At 34.4% G+C, this 17,023-nt stretch overlaps 1 protein-coding gene across 1 annotated transcript in view; it reads right to left on the minus strand.

Annotated features, from left to right (window-relative positions):
* The window catches only part of LOC115225579 (dynein heavy chain 8, axonemal-like), a 220,695-nt gene that overhangs the window by 44,532 nt on the left and 159,140 nt on the right, over nt 1-17,023 (minus strand). Inside the window, exons 72-78 of the mRNA XM_036498798.1 lie at nt 15,695-15,915; nt 11,962-12,155; nt 6,416-6,541; nt 5,742-5,850; nt 4,591-4,776; nt 2,385-2,540; nt 727-936 (exon numbers count right to left, since the gene is read on the minus strand). Of these exons, the coding sequence (XP_036354691.1) occupies nt 727-936; nt 2,385-2,540; nt 4,591-4,776; nt 5,742-5,850; nt 6,416-6,541; nt 11,962-12,155; nt 15,695-15,915 (1,202 nt within the window). The remainder of the gene's footprint in view (nt 1-726; nt 937-2,384; nt 2,541-4,590; nt 4,777-5,741; nt 5,851-6,415; nt 6,542-11,961; nt 12,156-15,694; nt 15,916-17,023) is intronic.

Here is a 17,023-nt window from a genome sequence, read left to right on the forward strand (position 1 = left end):
ATTGCTTAGTCATTCTATTCCATATATGTGTGTGTGTGTGTGGAGGGAACCTGTGGAAGGAAAGACCCAGGAAGATGAGGGATGAAGTAGTGAGAAAGGATCTTCAGACATTGGGCTTCACAGAAGAGGTGACAGGGGACTGAGATTGCTTGCAATTCACTGTGCTTGAGAAGAAACATTCAAGCTAAGTATAAAACTGTTGATGTCCATACATACTGGTATGTCCTCTGCATCCCTTTCTCAGCTGAGAGGTCCTTTTCTTTAGGGCTTGCAGGTGGTGGTGTCACATAAAAGTGCCAGTGCTACAGAAAAGTGCCTGTGCTGGTGCCATGTAAAAGCATCCAGGCTGGTTCCGCATAAAGGTGCCTATGCCACTATCACATGAAAAGTACCCAGTATAGTATGTGAAGCAGTTAGTGTTAGGAAGGGCATCCAACAATAGAAACTATGCCGAAATAGACAACTGGAACCTGGGTAGCTCGCCAGCTGGCCAATTTCTGTCAAACCATCAAACTCATGCCAACATAGAAAGCAGACATTAAATGAAGATGATGATGATGATTTGTGTGTGTGTCTGTGTTTGCATTTGTCTCCCACCATCACTTGACAACTGGTGTTGGTTTGTTTACATCCTCATAACTTAGCAGTTTTGCAAAAGAGACTGATACAACTAAGAAACAATTGCATTAAAACAATAACATGAAATACATGAAAGATGATGGTTACTTGTAAAAAATGGTTTCGTTCATCTTTGAGCTGAGATTTTTCCAGGTTAATACATCTGAGGAACAAATCTTTGTATAAACACTCGTATGACTGAGAAAATGTGATTATGGTCAGATATGGAGAGAGGGTATCAGATATTAAGGAGGCATCACTTGATGTATGAAGGTAGAGTCGGAATGAGGGGTTGCATTCTACTTCAAAGTCACCAGTCTGAAAAACAAAATCCTTTATGTTTTATATCATTAAGCAACATTAGAGATTCCAATTTAGTTAATTAAAAAAAAGTTTAATTCATAACAATAGAAATGTAATTCTATTATTTATTACTATAAACATCCTATAATATATCCTATGTTATTCTCTGTAATGTATACAATACATACATGTCATCATCATCACAGACATTAAATGATGATGGTGAAGTAAACACACATATATATGTGAAAGACATCTAGTTATAGAAACTATGTCAAAGCAGATATTAAGAAATGAGGTAGTTCTTCGAATCATTAAATCCTGTTAAACTATTTAACCCATACCAGCATGGAAACTAGACATTAAATGATAATATTCTGTATTATGCTTTAAACTATAGTCTATACTACATTCTGAATTATATACCATACTGTCCTATGAAATATTCTATATTTCATGCTATGTTAAATTAGTTTATCTTTTTTTGTATTTTCTTATTAATCAGAAATTTTCTAAGAGGGCAGCTTAACCTAAAAGCCTTGACATTTTCATTGTTTAACTTTAAACATTGACTGTTTTATTGTTTAACTTTGGATGTCTTAGTTTTCTCTCCACAACTGTTTAGCTTTGTTTTTGTTCTATTCCCTGTTAATTTATTAGACAGTCAAATAAAATACATAAACACATATCTACCCAACTGATATTTTTATTTACCCTCTCAGCATCCATTCTTATGTTCACCTACCATCCCTCTGTCCATTGACCCTCTATACATCCAGCTCCTGTACTTCTGTGTGCTTATCCCTACCTAAAAATCTCTTTATTTGTTTATCTTATGTTGATTTATCACATTGATACAAAGCTAAAAACTGATGGCAAAAAGGAGTAAAGTTTATTGAAATAAAAAATCTCAGTATATGACTAGTATATTTTTTAGCAACATTGGAAATCAATGTGAAGTGGATTCTGGTTTGAAATAATAATTAACTAGATTAGCAACAATGTAGGAAGAATTATATAAATAATCTATTGTTAAACCCATATAAAATAATTAACAGTTTCAACCCATTCAGTAGATCAAAACTTCTAGATCAAAGGAGACAGGTTTCAACCCAAACTACAATCACAGATTAACAACAAAATATAAAAAAGTTAATCATGAGAGGTTCTGAGTTGTCAACTGATGACTTGCAGTGGCAGTACCAACCAATACAGTACAGGGTTTGTTCTTAAAGGATCTCTTCATATTGATTTCACAATCCAGATATCTGTAATACTTTATTTCATGGTTTTTACTACCATTTGTGTTATATCAGGATTGCATAAGGAATGGAGTATTGCTGTAACCAAGTGGTGTTACAATGACTTAGCTGTGCTACAATGACTCAGCTGTGTTACTACAACCAGTCTTAACTATATCAACTTAAACTTTCCTATAATTATTAAAAATAGACAAGACTTACCCATATCTTGAAGGTGTGTGTTGCTTGTATGAACCTTCTGTAAGCAAAGATGACTGAGAGGAGTAGTCGATTAGTATGTAGTTTCTGAGAATCACAATTAGTAACAAATAATATGAGACCTTCATTTAAACACATCTCTAGTTGAGACTCCAAAGCCTGAAACAAAGAAAAGATGGAGAAAGTAATACTAATAATGATGATGATGAAGATGAATTTTTAACACAAACACAAGACAATGCATTTTGGTAAAATATAGTTCATTATATTGAGCCCCACAACACTTAACTGGTGCTTATTTTATTGACATGAGAGAAGCTGATCCTGGTGGACTTCAACTTAATTAAATAGGAATAATGACAGAAACAATAATAATCCAGAAGAACAGAAGAGAAGCTGCAAAGGATGATGTGATAGCAGTAAAAAGGATCCTAGCATGGTATGAATTACCTACCACTAGGCTTTTTGACATAGTTCATTTATGGATCTAGTAACATCAGATGTGAAAATACAGTACCAGTAATAAGCAGGTTCATTAAACATGTTATGAGTAAAAGGAAAACAATTCTGCAGATCCAAACAGAAGAAAAAGGAATTATGTAAATGAAATCCATCTCAATTAGAAGAGAAATATTCTAAGACTCTCTCTCTCTAGTTCTTTTCTGCATGACATTAACACTGTATTAATACTTTTAACCAGCTTCCTAAACCAGACTAAACTTAGATACAAAAGCTATGAGAGAATAGTCAACTATATTTTTCATATGGATGACATCATCAAGTTGTATACTGTTTTATACTGCAAGAAACACTCCTACATACAGTGCACAGATTTAACAGAGAAAGTTTGAGGAGGTTTCTGTTAGAAAAATGCAACAAAGTAACTTTGGAAATAGTAAAATTAATTAAGACCATTATTATTATGTTAGATGATGAAACAAAAATAAGACAATTAGATCAAATACAGACTTATAGATACATTGGAATTAACAATCTGGACAGAGCACAACACATACAAATGAAAAAAAGATAAAGATGGAATATTACAGATGCTTTAAAACAGAGATATCAAAAATAGGTAATAGGTGTCAATACTATAGCTATTCCAGTAATAAGTTTATAATAATCTCAAATGAGATGGTCAGATTGGTTCATTACATTTTCAAGATATTCTATAATAGGTCTTTGAAAATGAATTTGTATGTTTCCTTTGGGGCAGCAGTTGCTGAATTGGTTTCTCTGCAAGAAAATTCTTATCTCCACAAAAACTGATACAATACATCTAACTGTCCACACAAATATTTTCCAGATACTATTTCATTTGAAAGTTATGTTTCTCACTTGTATTACCTCATTTACACAATTTCTGCTTTGGCTCATATTTTCAGCATTTTGATGCTTCCTTATATTTCTATTATTATCATTTTCATCCTCTGATCAGATTTTTATAATGTGCCTTGTCTCCAAGCAATATTCAGGCTCCCAGACATAAGGCACATTTTAAAAATCTGCCTAACCACATGTCTCAATGGTAAGAAACTATTAGTAGCTCTTATTTTAATACAGTGTACGTTAAATGACAATAAATTAATACTAGTTCAATAATACTGGGTAAATTTAATTAACTATTCCCATCCACAAAAACTGGTGGTTTTTACATATATGTTAGAAATCACTGTTATTAATATTGTTATTTCTGTATTCTTAGTTTTGTGTGCCTTGGATATGTGTAATGTTTTATTATGCTTTGTTCTGAGCGTATTGTATGGAATTATGGAATTGCTATTTTAATGTATGTTAGGTAAGTATAGAAATTTGGCTTATTCCCCAAATTCTGAATATCTTGTTGATGGAAATAGTGAATTAAATTCACTTAGTATTATTGAACTAGTATTAATCTATTGGCTTCTTCCAAGAAGATGAAAGGGAAACAAGACCCAGTGAGATCTAAAGTTAAATAATAGTAATTTCTTAGAGAGGTCAAAGACCAGAAATTTTGTTGGGAGGAAATTATACCAACCCAATACTTGGTTGGTACTTGTTTTATCAACCCAGAAGTTTGAAAGCAAAGATGACATTAGAGGGATTTAAATTCAGAACATAGAGTGAATTCAAATCTCTGCAAGGTATTTTGTGTGATGTTCTTGTTGATTCAACCAAGCCACTGCCCACATATTAGAAAACAGAAATGACACATGATTTGACTTACATTAAAAGGCACAGTAACAAAGTCGCTTTTCAAAAAGATCTGTTGACATTCTAAAGCCCAACAGTTAGGGTCACACAATATTGGCCATGTTGTCCACATTTTATCATCCACAAAGAAACAGCAATTTTCCAGGAAAACCTTACTTGTAGGTAGGGAAGAAGATATTTCAAGCTCAACTCTTAGAAGCTAAAAGAAAGAAAGTTTTATGCAATTAAATAACAATTCTTAAACATCAAATTATTAACTTATAATCTTTGTGTCATTAAGTATAACCCTCATACCACTAAGTAATAACCTTTTGTTATAAAGCAATAATCTTTGTCATTGAATAATAAACTCTAGGACCACGTGAGACATTAAATTGAGTGGGTCATCAATGGAACGATCCTAGCACACAACAAATAGGTCCTTCTACATTAATTTATAAAGTCACTTATCTTGTGTTTTCCTAAGGTATGTGTCTCATTTCTCTTTATTCTCATTCCAGTACTTTTCAATAATTTTCTATACTCCTGTTTTGCTGACTTTCACTCAGACTACAGTAAAACAGAACTTACTCTTAGACTGGGATGGCAATGTTATTCATGTGTCACTAAAGAAGCAAACACACAAGGTTTGTCTCATTAAAGTGGTTAGTAAAAGGAAAGTCATATAGCTGTAATAGTGTCAGAAATAAATATTCCAGAAAACTTTTAATTAAAGAAAGCATATATGTCAATCTTTTTGTCCTTTGACATTAGGTAGTCAGTGTAATAGGTTGCGATAGTACTAACACCTGTATCTGTTGTAATGTAGAAGGCTCCATTAAATGATCACTTCATCTGATAATAGGAGAGGACATAGAAGAATTTTCTAAGTCTAATTATTATGAGGAGTGAAGAAATCTAATGGTGCTACCTCTTGGTCTTCATCTCATGTGAAGGGCAAGAGCAGTAGATTCTTCACTTCTCATGAGAACTGAACCCATCAAAATTTTCTATAAAGTGACTTCAGGATTGATTGCTGATGACATGGACTTTCACTATTTCTCTCTGATTTCAGAATTTACTTTATTTGGTCATACCTATAACTGTTGTAGCTCCCACGAGAGTGTTAAAAATAATAAAAATTGATAATAGTGAAGGAACAGTTCTTAGATAATTGCTACTTACAGGAGGGAACAAAAATTCATGTAGACTCAAATCTTCAAAAACTTGATGGCAGTTTTGTAAAAAACCATGCTCAGAGCATATTTTTTTAAACTGATTGCATATCTTTTCCCTGAAATGATGGATTAATAGATGAAGATAAACTTCAGTGGTAAAATTGAAAACCTTCTGAGAATATAATAAATACCATAAATCTTATATTGCAGAAAATGCATGATACTCTAATATATACCTTCTTTCTACTAAATTCACTAAATTATGTTGAATAGAAAAGAACTAACATTTACAACATTCTGAATTCATGTGTAAAATCCTAACATCAATGTATCCTCAAAATTCATAAAATATTAACGACAAATTTTGACAGGATACTGTACTACATGCGTGTTTCCTAAGTTAAAAACTAAAAACCTTATTTTGATTGAAATGTTTCTGTAGTAGAAAATATATGTATACACACACATAACATGGTTGGTTAACAGGTTTGTAATGGGTTGAGTAGTCATACTATTATAAGAGAAATAGAGATACAGTAAATGAGGTGGTCAGTTAGAACAATTAAACTTAGGCAAGTGTTCTATCACATGCTCTATAAAGGTATTCAATGTATAAACTGACTGAAGGTATTTAAAATTTTAACAACAACATATATATATATAAATGAGAAGACCACTAACCTGGTTTGAATGTTAAATGGTGAACAGTAAGAAAGAAAGGAGGATGCCATTATACAATTGTAGATTAAGGTATCACTGGACTCTTTCTCTGCAACTGAACACCATTCTGATTCCTTTGACTTCAGACTGAAACCAAGTGAAAGGCAGTCATTGATAATGTAATCTAACGTTACATACAAGATGAAAACCCAAACGAACAATAATTGCTCTCCTCTTCTTCCCCCCTTGACATCGTCATCATTTAACACTTGTTTCCATGTTGGCATGGGTTGGATGTCTGTAGTTAATAAGATTAGGTAATAATGTAAACTGAAGAGTGGAGATAATAACAGTTGTTAACAAGGAAAGATAATGATGTGAAAATGAGTGGGTGAAGATCAATAATTATTATTAACAAGATGATGTAGATGAGATGAAATGAAGGGATAAGGTACTTGCTATTAACATGTTGAGGTAGATTATGGGAAACGAAGGATGAAGATAATTTTTCAGAAACTGCAGATAGCCTTTTAAGGAAAGCATTTATAAAAGTGTGTCCTATGCTATAGAAATATCTATTAAAATGTTCTGCAATTTTGCCTTGTATCTCCAATCATTCTATCATGATAAATAAAATAATCAATGGATAAATTTGGTTTTATTTCAGTTCTCAATTAAGAGCTTTTTGATAGTTGGTGATGCTTTTAAATATTTTTATATTGAAAAAATAGGGCTTGAGTAATAGAGAAGTTCAGCATTTTACATAAATTTTCTAATATGTTGAACGTAATTTTTTTCTTCAACTAACTGAATCCTTAATCATTAACAGTTCTATATGGTCTCCTTTTTGTCATAGAAATCAAAATTCCATTTGTCATTCATGGTTCTTTTCTATGTTTATATTTATTGAACTTAACAGTGTTTCAGAATGTTAGATGATTTATTTTATGTGTAATAATTGAAAGAAGACATGCAGTATTTACATTAAAATCGTCACTATTCAATAGTTGTAACAGGATTTGTTTCTGCTAGTTCACTTTGTAATTGATTATGATCTAATTTTATCTGAACAGTTTCATATCGATTCATTTTAATGTTGGTGCGATCAGGCTTTATCAATTCATCAAAAGATGCGAAATAAGGCAAGTAATCAGATAAACATTTGAACAAAATTTCTGAAATAGAGAAAATGGTGGTAGGAGAAATTGCAAAATAATTAGGCAGGCAGTTTTATCAGAACTGAGTTGGCAAAGTTATATTGGGACATAAATTATTACCCATTTGTGTCACAAAAGCATTCACCCACAAATTCATTGTTATTAATTTGAAGTGCATTAAAATCATCCATGAATATGAGCTCATTAACTTTTTGCTTTATGTTTTGAATCAAATTCATTGAATCAAAATCACTATAAAACATTTCCAGTATACTATGAGGTGGATGACAGAAATTACCTAGAATTATTGATTTTTTTCAGATTATCATCAGCGATTTCAAAGACTTGGCATTTCCAAGATTCAGTGTGAGAAGATTCAAATTTTAGCCCTTCAACATTAAACCAGTTCTTAATGTAGGAGAGGAGGCCATCCCTTTTTATAACAATTTGACTCTATACGGAAACAATTATACCCAAACCTCCTCCAGTTTGCTGTAACTGTCACGGACCACTGACTATAATACATCAGCAAAGTATTAGACCATACACTTTGGTATAATTATCATCAAAATGGTCAAGGCAGATTATGGAATATTCAAAATCTAGCTTATATAAATCAAATATAAAAGAGATGAGCTCATGTAGAGAAATATATATGCTTTGTATGTTGGTACTAATATTGGAGAAAGAATTAGCTTTCAACTTAATCTATTTTTGCAGATCATAGCGGCTGAATTAATTAGATTAAACATCTGAAGAAGAGGAAACTTCCAGTAAACAAATTTTTGCTAAGTCCAGCCCCAAGCATATTTCAGAATTTTGTCATAGTGTGTAGGCATCATCAAAGGCTTGTGCGAAAATCATATCCAATGACAAAAATCATTACCTAGAGAAATGAAAAAAAAATTTGTTTTGCAGAGTAGCAGTAGGCACAGGATGAGTGGTTAAGAAACTTGCTTCCCAGTTATGTGGTCTTAGGTTCAATCCCACTGCATAGCTCCTTGGAGTAAGTATTTTTACTATGGACCCAGGCTGATTATAAAACCTTGTGAGTGGATTTGATAGATGGAAACTGAAAAACATCCATCATGCATGTGTGTGTGTGTGTACATGTGTTTGTCTGTGCCCTTGTCTTGACATCATAAGATGTTTGTAAATGAGCATCATTATCATCATAAAAGCAATGTTATTTATTTCCAGATTTCCACGAAAAGCATGTTTGGTCATGAAAAATATCAACTTGCTTGGAGAAAGATAAAGGTTGGCAACAAGAAGGGCATCTCACTATAGAAAATTTGCATCAATGATTCTGTCTGACTCATGTAAGCTTGGAAAACTGGACATAAAATGATGATGATCTCAAAAAGCATAACAAATGTATATTTGTAAAACCTGATGTTCTTAAAATGTATGCTGTGTGAAATATATACATGAAACAATTTTTCAGTATGGTAAAGATAATTGTTATTAACAAAATGAGGTAAATGATGTAAAATGAAGAGTGAAGATAATTGCTTTAAGAAGATGCAGTAGATGATGTGAAATGAGTGAACAAGGAATGGAAATGTTAAGTGCAAAACTAAATGCCTTGTGGTAGATAGCCACACTAAATTTTCAGTTCAAATTATGTTTTGCTTTTTATATTCTTTGGGTGGTAATTAAAAAAATACCATTCATACACTGAGGATGATTCAGTTAAGTACATCGCCCCCTTCAAAATGTGTGGTCTTTAGTTAATGTTAGAAATCAATATTTATAGGTAATGTGTACCATAGTGCAGAGATTGTTCTCAGTAAAGCAAATCTTAAAACCGTTTTTGATTCCCAGAGAGAGTAATACCATTGTATTTATATTTCATGTATTCATGTGAAAACCATATTGAAGTCACAGCTTCTAAATTTTTCCTCTAGTAAACACTTCTTTTCATGACAATGTAAAGAGCCTTTTTTTTAAACAGATCAAATATATTGATAATTCTAAAATAAGCCCAAGGCCACAATGTTTTGAGGATTGGTGCAGTTGATTTAACATGCATTCACAAATATAACATACTCACCTCACACCACTCCAATTTCTCTCACCATCATTTGCTACAATCACATCCTCCCTATCTTTAAACATCTCTCCTCACACTCTTATGGAATATCCCCCTTCTTTACTATTTATACTGTCCCCAATGTTCCCTGTGGGTAAGCCCCAATACATCTTGTACACCATCTATTTTTCTCTCTCTCTTACTGACTGTTTTTCTATTTTTCTCACTAACTCTTGCCTTCTTCTCTTTCCTTGTCCTACTGGGGTAGCCAAATATCTCCTCTATAGTAAGACAACTATATCTGTCCCTCAATTATACCACTTCCCTTGGTTCCACCACTCTGTAAAGTAATTGGCATTAGGAAGGGCATCCACCAGCCATAGTAGCCATGCCAGAACAGACAAATGGATCCTGGTGCAGCTCTCTATTTGCCAGCTTTATCAAGCTGTCCAATCCATGGCAGCATGGAAAACAAATGTTAAATGATGAGGATGATGATGAATTAACCTCAGTAATTAGGTTCTTCATGGAAGGATTGAAAATCAAATTGGAAAAGGGATTTGGATCAAAATGGATAGGAAACGTAACTAAATCCTAGAATGTATCTAGTTTGGCACTTTACCATTTAAGTTATGCCACTATCCTATACAAATAACATTCATAATAATACCTCAAACTTTTACCTGGACCATAATTGTAAACACACACATTCCATATATCGGATAATGATATGATGATGATGATGACAATGATGATGATGACAATGATGATGATGATACAATCTGTGTATTATGTGTTCTCACAATTCTTATTACTATTGTAGAAGGTGGTTAGCTAGCCAAAATGACTTTCAAGTAAATTAGCTGATGCTGATAATTAAGCAGCATATAATTTAATCCACTATGGTCTTCTTTTAAAGATTTATTACCTTGCATCGATGTATGAACTCATTATAGCTACATATAGAAGGTATTTGAGTGTTCATTGTAACTTCTGTATAAAGTCATAAACCCTCTATATTCTTTTATTCTTTTATTTGTTTCAATCATTTGACTGTGGCCATGCTGCAGTACCACCTTTAGTTGAACAAATTGACCTCAGGACTCAGTCTTTGTAAGCCTAGTACTTATTCTATAGGTCTCTTTTGCTGAACCGCTAAGTTATGGGGACATAAACACACCAACATCGGTTGTCAAGAGATGGTTGGGGTACAAACACAGACACACAAACACATGCACATACATACATACATACACACACACACACATACATACATACATATATATAAATAAATTAATGTACACTTAAACACAAAGAGGCAAGCCCTTAAACAGGTTGCCTAACATACTAGAAAGAACAGTAAAAAAGTCCAAACCACATTTAAGAGCAATTGCGTAGGGAATGAAATATAAAAACATTTACCATGTTTTACAGCCGGACTTCAGGTTTCGAACTTTAATTAGCAAATAAAACAATTTGCAAGGCGAAGTTCTCCCCAGTGGATATGCCAAAACATTAGAGACCAAATAGCACGTGTTTCATCCTTATATATTATAATTTTTCAAATCCTTTGCGCAAGTGCAAATTCAATTGGCAGCAAATAAAAATTGTGATTAAACTTCAGAAGTTGCTAAAATCATTTCTTAAAATTAATATAGGGTAAGAAAAATTATATATTATATATATATATATGACAGGCTTCTTTCAGTTTCCATCTACCAGATCCACTCACAAGGCTTTGGTTGGCCTGAGGCTATAGTAGAAGACACTTGTCTAAGGTGACACACTGTGGGACTGAACCCGGAACTATGTGGTTGGTAAGCAAGCTACTTACCACACAGCCACTCCCGCGTCTGTATAATTGTAAAACAACTAATTCATATGCTGAGTGTGAAATAAGCATATTCATACACACACATGCATGAATACCCAAGTCAAATAATGTGTGGGGATGTATATATGCACATAAACACACATTATTTAACCTGGGTATGAGTTATCTTAATGCAATTCTGTAGTATATGGTTGCTCAACATGCCATCTTGTATGACATCAGTTTCTAGTCCATGAATACATTTAATAGAATTCATTCTCTTTGAAGCATTTGGATAAAGCTCCTATCAGTGGGGTTATCATAGGGCAACTGCCTACACTTCCAGAGATGCCAAAAACTAAAGCTAAACCAACAGGACAATTTTCCTTCCTCTTCTGTAACATAATATAAATGTTACTACAAACTTTTATATAATATCACTATAACTGTGTACTATTACAATAACCATCAATATAGTAACACTATAACTTCTATATAACCCAAGTACCACCTCACTGAGATGCATGGAAGAAAGTTACAGAAAAAGAACAACAAAAACTACCTCTCAAGTAGAAGCCTTGTGGCTTTTATTTCATCGTTCTTATTTTGTAGTTCTTTTTCAAGACTATGTTTTAATTCAACAGCTTCTCTATATGGCCTCTGTAGACTCTCAATTTCTTTCTCAAGAACCGGGATGGCATCTTTATTGAAGTCTACCTCCATGTCATTATCCAAGCCAGATGTTATTTCAATCTCCTGAAAGCATAGATTATTATCTAATTATTTTGATATATATGTATGTGTGTATATGTATGTGTGTGCACACGTGTGTGTGTGTGTGTGTGTATATATATATATATATATATATTATATATATATATATATATATATACTGCTTCAATGTATATATGTATATATTCTCACTAGTTCACAATAACCTCAGAACTAAATATGTTTTTCTCTCATCCTTATCTCATTACCTTGCTGAAAATCATTCACTCTGGATCTCAACAACGGTGTTAAAACAGTGACATTTGAGCTGCATTTTCATCTTGGAGAAGAGATGGAAGACTGTTGGTGCTAAATCTGGTGAATAGGGTGGGTGCAGAAACAATACCATGTTGTTTTTGATAAGAAACTCACAAGGGAGGAGAGCTCAGTGATAGGGTGCATTGTCATCATGAAGAATCTAATTCTTTGTGCTCTACAGATCCAGTCACTTTTGCTGAATATCCTCTCTCAAACACTTCAAATACTGGTGCACAATACCACATTTCCAAAGGTGACACTCATGGCAGGTCTTCCAGATTGCTCATCATCTCCCAGGAATGTTCTGATTTTGAAGCACCCATGCCACTTGAAACATTGAGTCCGATCCATTGTCTTGTCACCATAAGCTTGCCAAAGCATGTTCAATGTCTCTGTAGCAGACCTTGCAAGTTTAATGCAAAATTTCATGTTGGCTCCTTGTTCCTGTCCATGACAAAATTGCAGACCATAGCATACACATGATCACAGAATCACAGATTTTACAACTTGCAAAATAAACATAGCGATATCACTCAGCACACTGTCTCATGAAGGTCACTACTAGCTTTCATTGTGCACGTAACCATGTACTACCATCTGTTGGCATGCTACAGAACTAGTCCGGGACCTTTTTGACACTACCTTGTAGTGAAGGAAGTTATTCTTATATTGGACACCTGGCCCAAATGCTTGCAACAAAGTGGAATCTGCAAAAGTCATCTAAGGATCAAGTGATGATGGTATTTAAGCAAGTGATGGATTAAGTCTATCACTCAAGAAAGAGGAACAGTTTTTCTAATGAACTTCCATACAGTTTTCAACTATCATTTTTATTCAGAAAGTTTTCAATGCTATGATAGAAGGCACTTACCCAAAGTGCTGCACATATTTCCAAAGTGAATTTCTTAATCACTCATTCATGCGCACAACCAGGATTGGAGTAGTGGTGTAAGTGTTATGGAGTTTGTCTGCATTATAGAGGTTACAGTACTTCAATTCATTCGTAAATACTGATACATCATCATCGTTTAACGTCCATTTTCCATGCTAGTATGAGTTGGATGGTTTGACCGGGGTCTGGGGAGCCAGGAGGCTGCACCAGGCTCCAGTCTGATCTGGCAATGTTTCTACAGCTGGATGCCCTTCCTAATGCCAACCACTCTGTGAGTGTAGTGGGTGCTTTTTATGTGCCACTGGCACAGGGGCCAGAGGAGGCTGGCAACAGCCATGATCGATTAGTGCTTTTTATGTACCACCGGCATGGAAGCCAGTCAAGGTGGCGCTGGCATCGGCCACGTTCGGATGGTGCTTTTTACATGCCACTAGCACGGGTATCAGAACTACAATTTCCATTTGATTATTATTTTGATGTTGATGTACTTGACTCAATTGGTCTCCTGATGCACAGCAGGTCACCCTACAATCCAAGGTACTTTTGAATGGGCTGGGGCTGGTTATGCAGAACTGGTGTAGGATACAGCTGTGAACTCACTTTATTTGCCGGGTCTTTGTAGTCACAGCATATCTCCAGAGGTTTTGGTATTTTGTCATTGCCTCTGTGAGGCCCAACATTCGAAGGTCATGCTTGATCACCTCATCCCATGTCTTCCTGGGTCTAACTCTACTCTAGATTCCTTCAACTGTTTGGGAGTGGCACTTCTTCACACATCTCTCCTCATCCATCTGTAGTACATGACCATACCAGCACAAACGTTTCTCTTGCATGCCACAGCTAATGCTTCTTATGTCCAACATTTCTCTCAGGGCTCTTACACTCTGTCATGTGTGCACACTGACACTACACATCCAGCAGATCATGCTAGCTTTATTTCTTTTGAGCCTACGCATGTCCTCCACAGTCATGGCCCAAGTTTCACTGTCATGAAGCATGGCAGTTTGCACGAATGCAACATACAATCTACCTTTCACTCTGAGTGAGAGGCCCTTTGTCACCAGTAGCAGTAGAAGCTTTCTAAACTTTGCCCAGGCTATTCTTATTCTAGTGGTAACACTCTCTGAGCATCCACCCCCACTACTAACTTGGTCACCTAGGTAGTGGAAGCTATCAACTACTTCTAGCTTCTCCCCCTGGAGTGTGATGGAATCTATTTTCTGAGCATCTGTGGTGTTTATTGCCCCTGTGCATCTGATGCACACGAAAGCTATCTTCTTGGTTAATCTTCCTTTGATGTGGCTGCATCTCTTATGCGTCCATAGCTTACACTGGGTACATCTAATGTAGGGCCACCTACCTGAAGGTGTGTGTGATGAGTTCACCTTCCTACTTACTAGAACTTTGGTTTTTGCTACATTGACTTTAAGGCCTTTTGATTCTAAACCTTGCTTCCACACCCGAAATCTCTTTTCTAGTTCTGGTAGTGATTCTGCTTTGAGGGCCAGGTCATCAGCATGGAGGAGTTCCCAGGGGCAACCTGTCTTGAATTCCTCTGTTACTGCCTGGAGGACTATGATGAATAAAAGGGGACTGAGGGCTGAACCTTGGTGGATCCCTACTTTTACCTGGAATTCTTCACTATACTCATTGCTAATCCTAAACCTTACTAATGGCCTCTCTGTGTAGGGCCTGTACAGCCCTTATTAACCATTCGTCAATCTCTAATTTTGTATCACTGTCCATGTAATATTGGTGGTCTTTCCTTTATCTCTTGGTTTCCAAATATACTTTGAAACTGTTGTGGTGTTCTTCTTGAACTGCTGATGATGGAATGAGCTTTAGAGTCAATAGAGTAAGTAGTAGTAATATATAGGAACTAATTTTTTTTTATGGTTTAGGAGAAAGAGGTTGTATATAAGTGTCTTCACAGACTCTCTGACACTGGTAAGACTGATGTAGATGACATTGAGTTTGAGTGTTTATAAGTCAACATCTGGAGAAAATGTGTTAGTGAGATGGGAATTCCAGAGTGTGGATATTCCAGGAAGGAAGGATTGGGAAAGAGGTTAACAAAGAACTTCGGTGATGGGATACAGAAGGTGTGATAAGTAGAGGAGACATGATTAAGCTTAGGTGGAGGGGCATAAAACTACCAAACTGAGAAGAGAAAAACTTGTTGTAGTAATGATAAAATGGGTGAAAAGAGTTTAATTTACTTTATACAGCCACCCAAGAAAAACCGGCCTAATAGCAAGTCAAAGAAAGCAATATTAATTTGCATATATAATGTACCAGTAATATATTGGAGTAGTTTCAGTTTGATTAAACTTTCTCTGATGTCTAGTGCAAAAACAAATTAATAGCAGCTTACATTGTCAGGTGTTGAATTCTGTTTGCTATTTCTGAAGATTTGTTCTTCAAGTTCTTTAATAGTTTCATTCAGTTCTTGTAGTTCCTTGCAGAATGTTGAGTAAACAACTAAAGATAGGACATATTGCAATAGAATAGCAACATCTTTACTAGCATGTTTAGCTTCTGCCACAGTGATACCATTACCTGGCAGAACTTTACAGACATGCTGAACAGAGGTATCTATGGAGATGAAAGAGAAAAAAATGTTTATGTTACAACGGTGAAAAATCAATAAGAACTTGAGATTACATCCCTGTGATTTTATAGTCTAAAATAGAGCAGTAATGTATTAAAGGTTAGTAAGTAATAAAACAGATTTTAGTGTTGGGGTCAGACCTAAGTAATAGAGTAGATTGTTTTAATTTGGGGCTAACCCTTAGTAATTTTGATTTTTCAAACTGAGATATTATGGAATAGTAGAGGAACTAAGTTGAATCACAGTTGACCGAGTCATTATGGTAGTGAGTTACTTATTGAAAAGTAAATAGTTTATGGCAATGTCTTGTGATCTTAGTAAAGACATATAATTCAAAAACAGAGAGTACTTGGTAAAACTGATGAATGTCTTAAAAGCATGCATTGTTGAGTTACAATCTTCTCATGAACTTTCAGAGAAAAAAAGTATTAAGACATGTCAAAACGTGAACAAATTCCTTAAGGACATTCCTGGAATAATGCAATCAATCAAACACCTCATATAAGAGTAGTTCAATTATAAACTGCTGAACTCAGTTATTTAGTAAGGGTTAAATTAAAACTGCAGATCTGTTTTATCAGTTGAGAATGATAAATGTGCAGTAGAAATAAGAGTTCATATAAGAGTTTGATAAATTCAATCGCTGCAAAGTGTCAAGAACCCAACATTTTTTGCTCACCAATTGATATTAAAAAATAAAAATAAAATGTTGTTGCTTTGCAACCAAAGTGACAAGACTACTTCTCACTTTTTCTAACTCTCAGATGACATATTGAATTCTACACACTAAATTCTTCTATCAACTATCACATGGACTGATCATTGCCTTGAACCCATTGAAACTGAATGCTGTTTCTTTGAATGGTTCTCCAACATTTGTAGAATCTATATTACATCCCTAATCTTTTGAAGTGAACTATGCTAAAGTTGCTGTATAATAACATGTTGAATGATAAAACTGAATGCTTAACAGATTTCAATGGCTTTTAACTTTTATATCTCACTTGTAACGTAGAGTTATATTTTAAATCATGAGATGGTCTGATGGGATTAACTAAGAATTAAGAAAAAGACAATTTAAAGAATTGTAGA

The sequence above is a fragment of the Octopus sinensis genome, linkage group LG2, assembly GCF_006345805.1.
Source record: "Octopus sinensis linkage group LG2, ASM634580v1, whole genome shotgun sequence".
In the NCBI taxonomy this organism is placed as follows: Eukaryota; Metazoa; Mollusca; class Cephalopoda; order Octopoda; family Octopodidae; genus Octopus; species Octopus sinensis.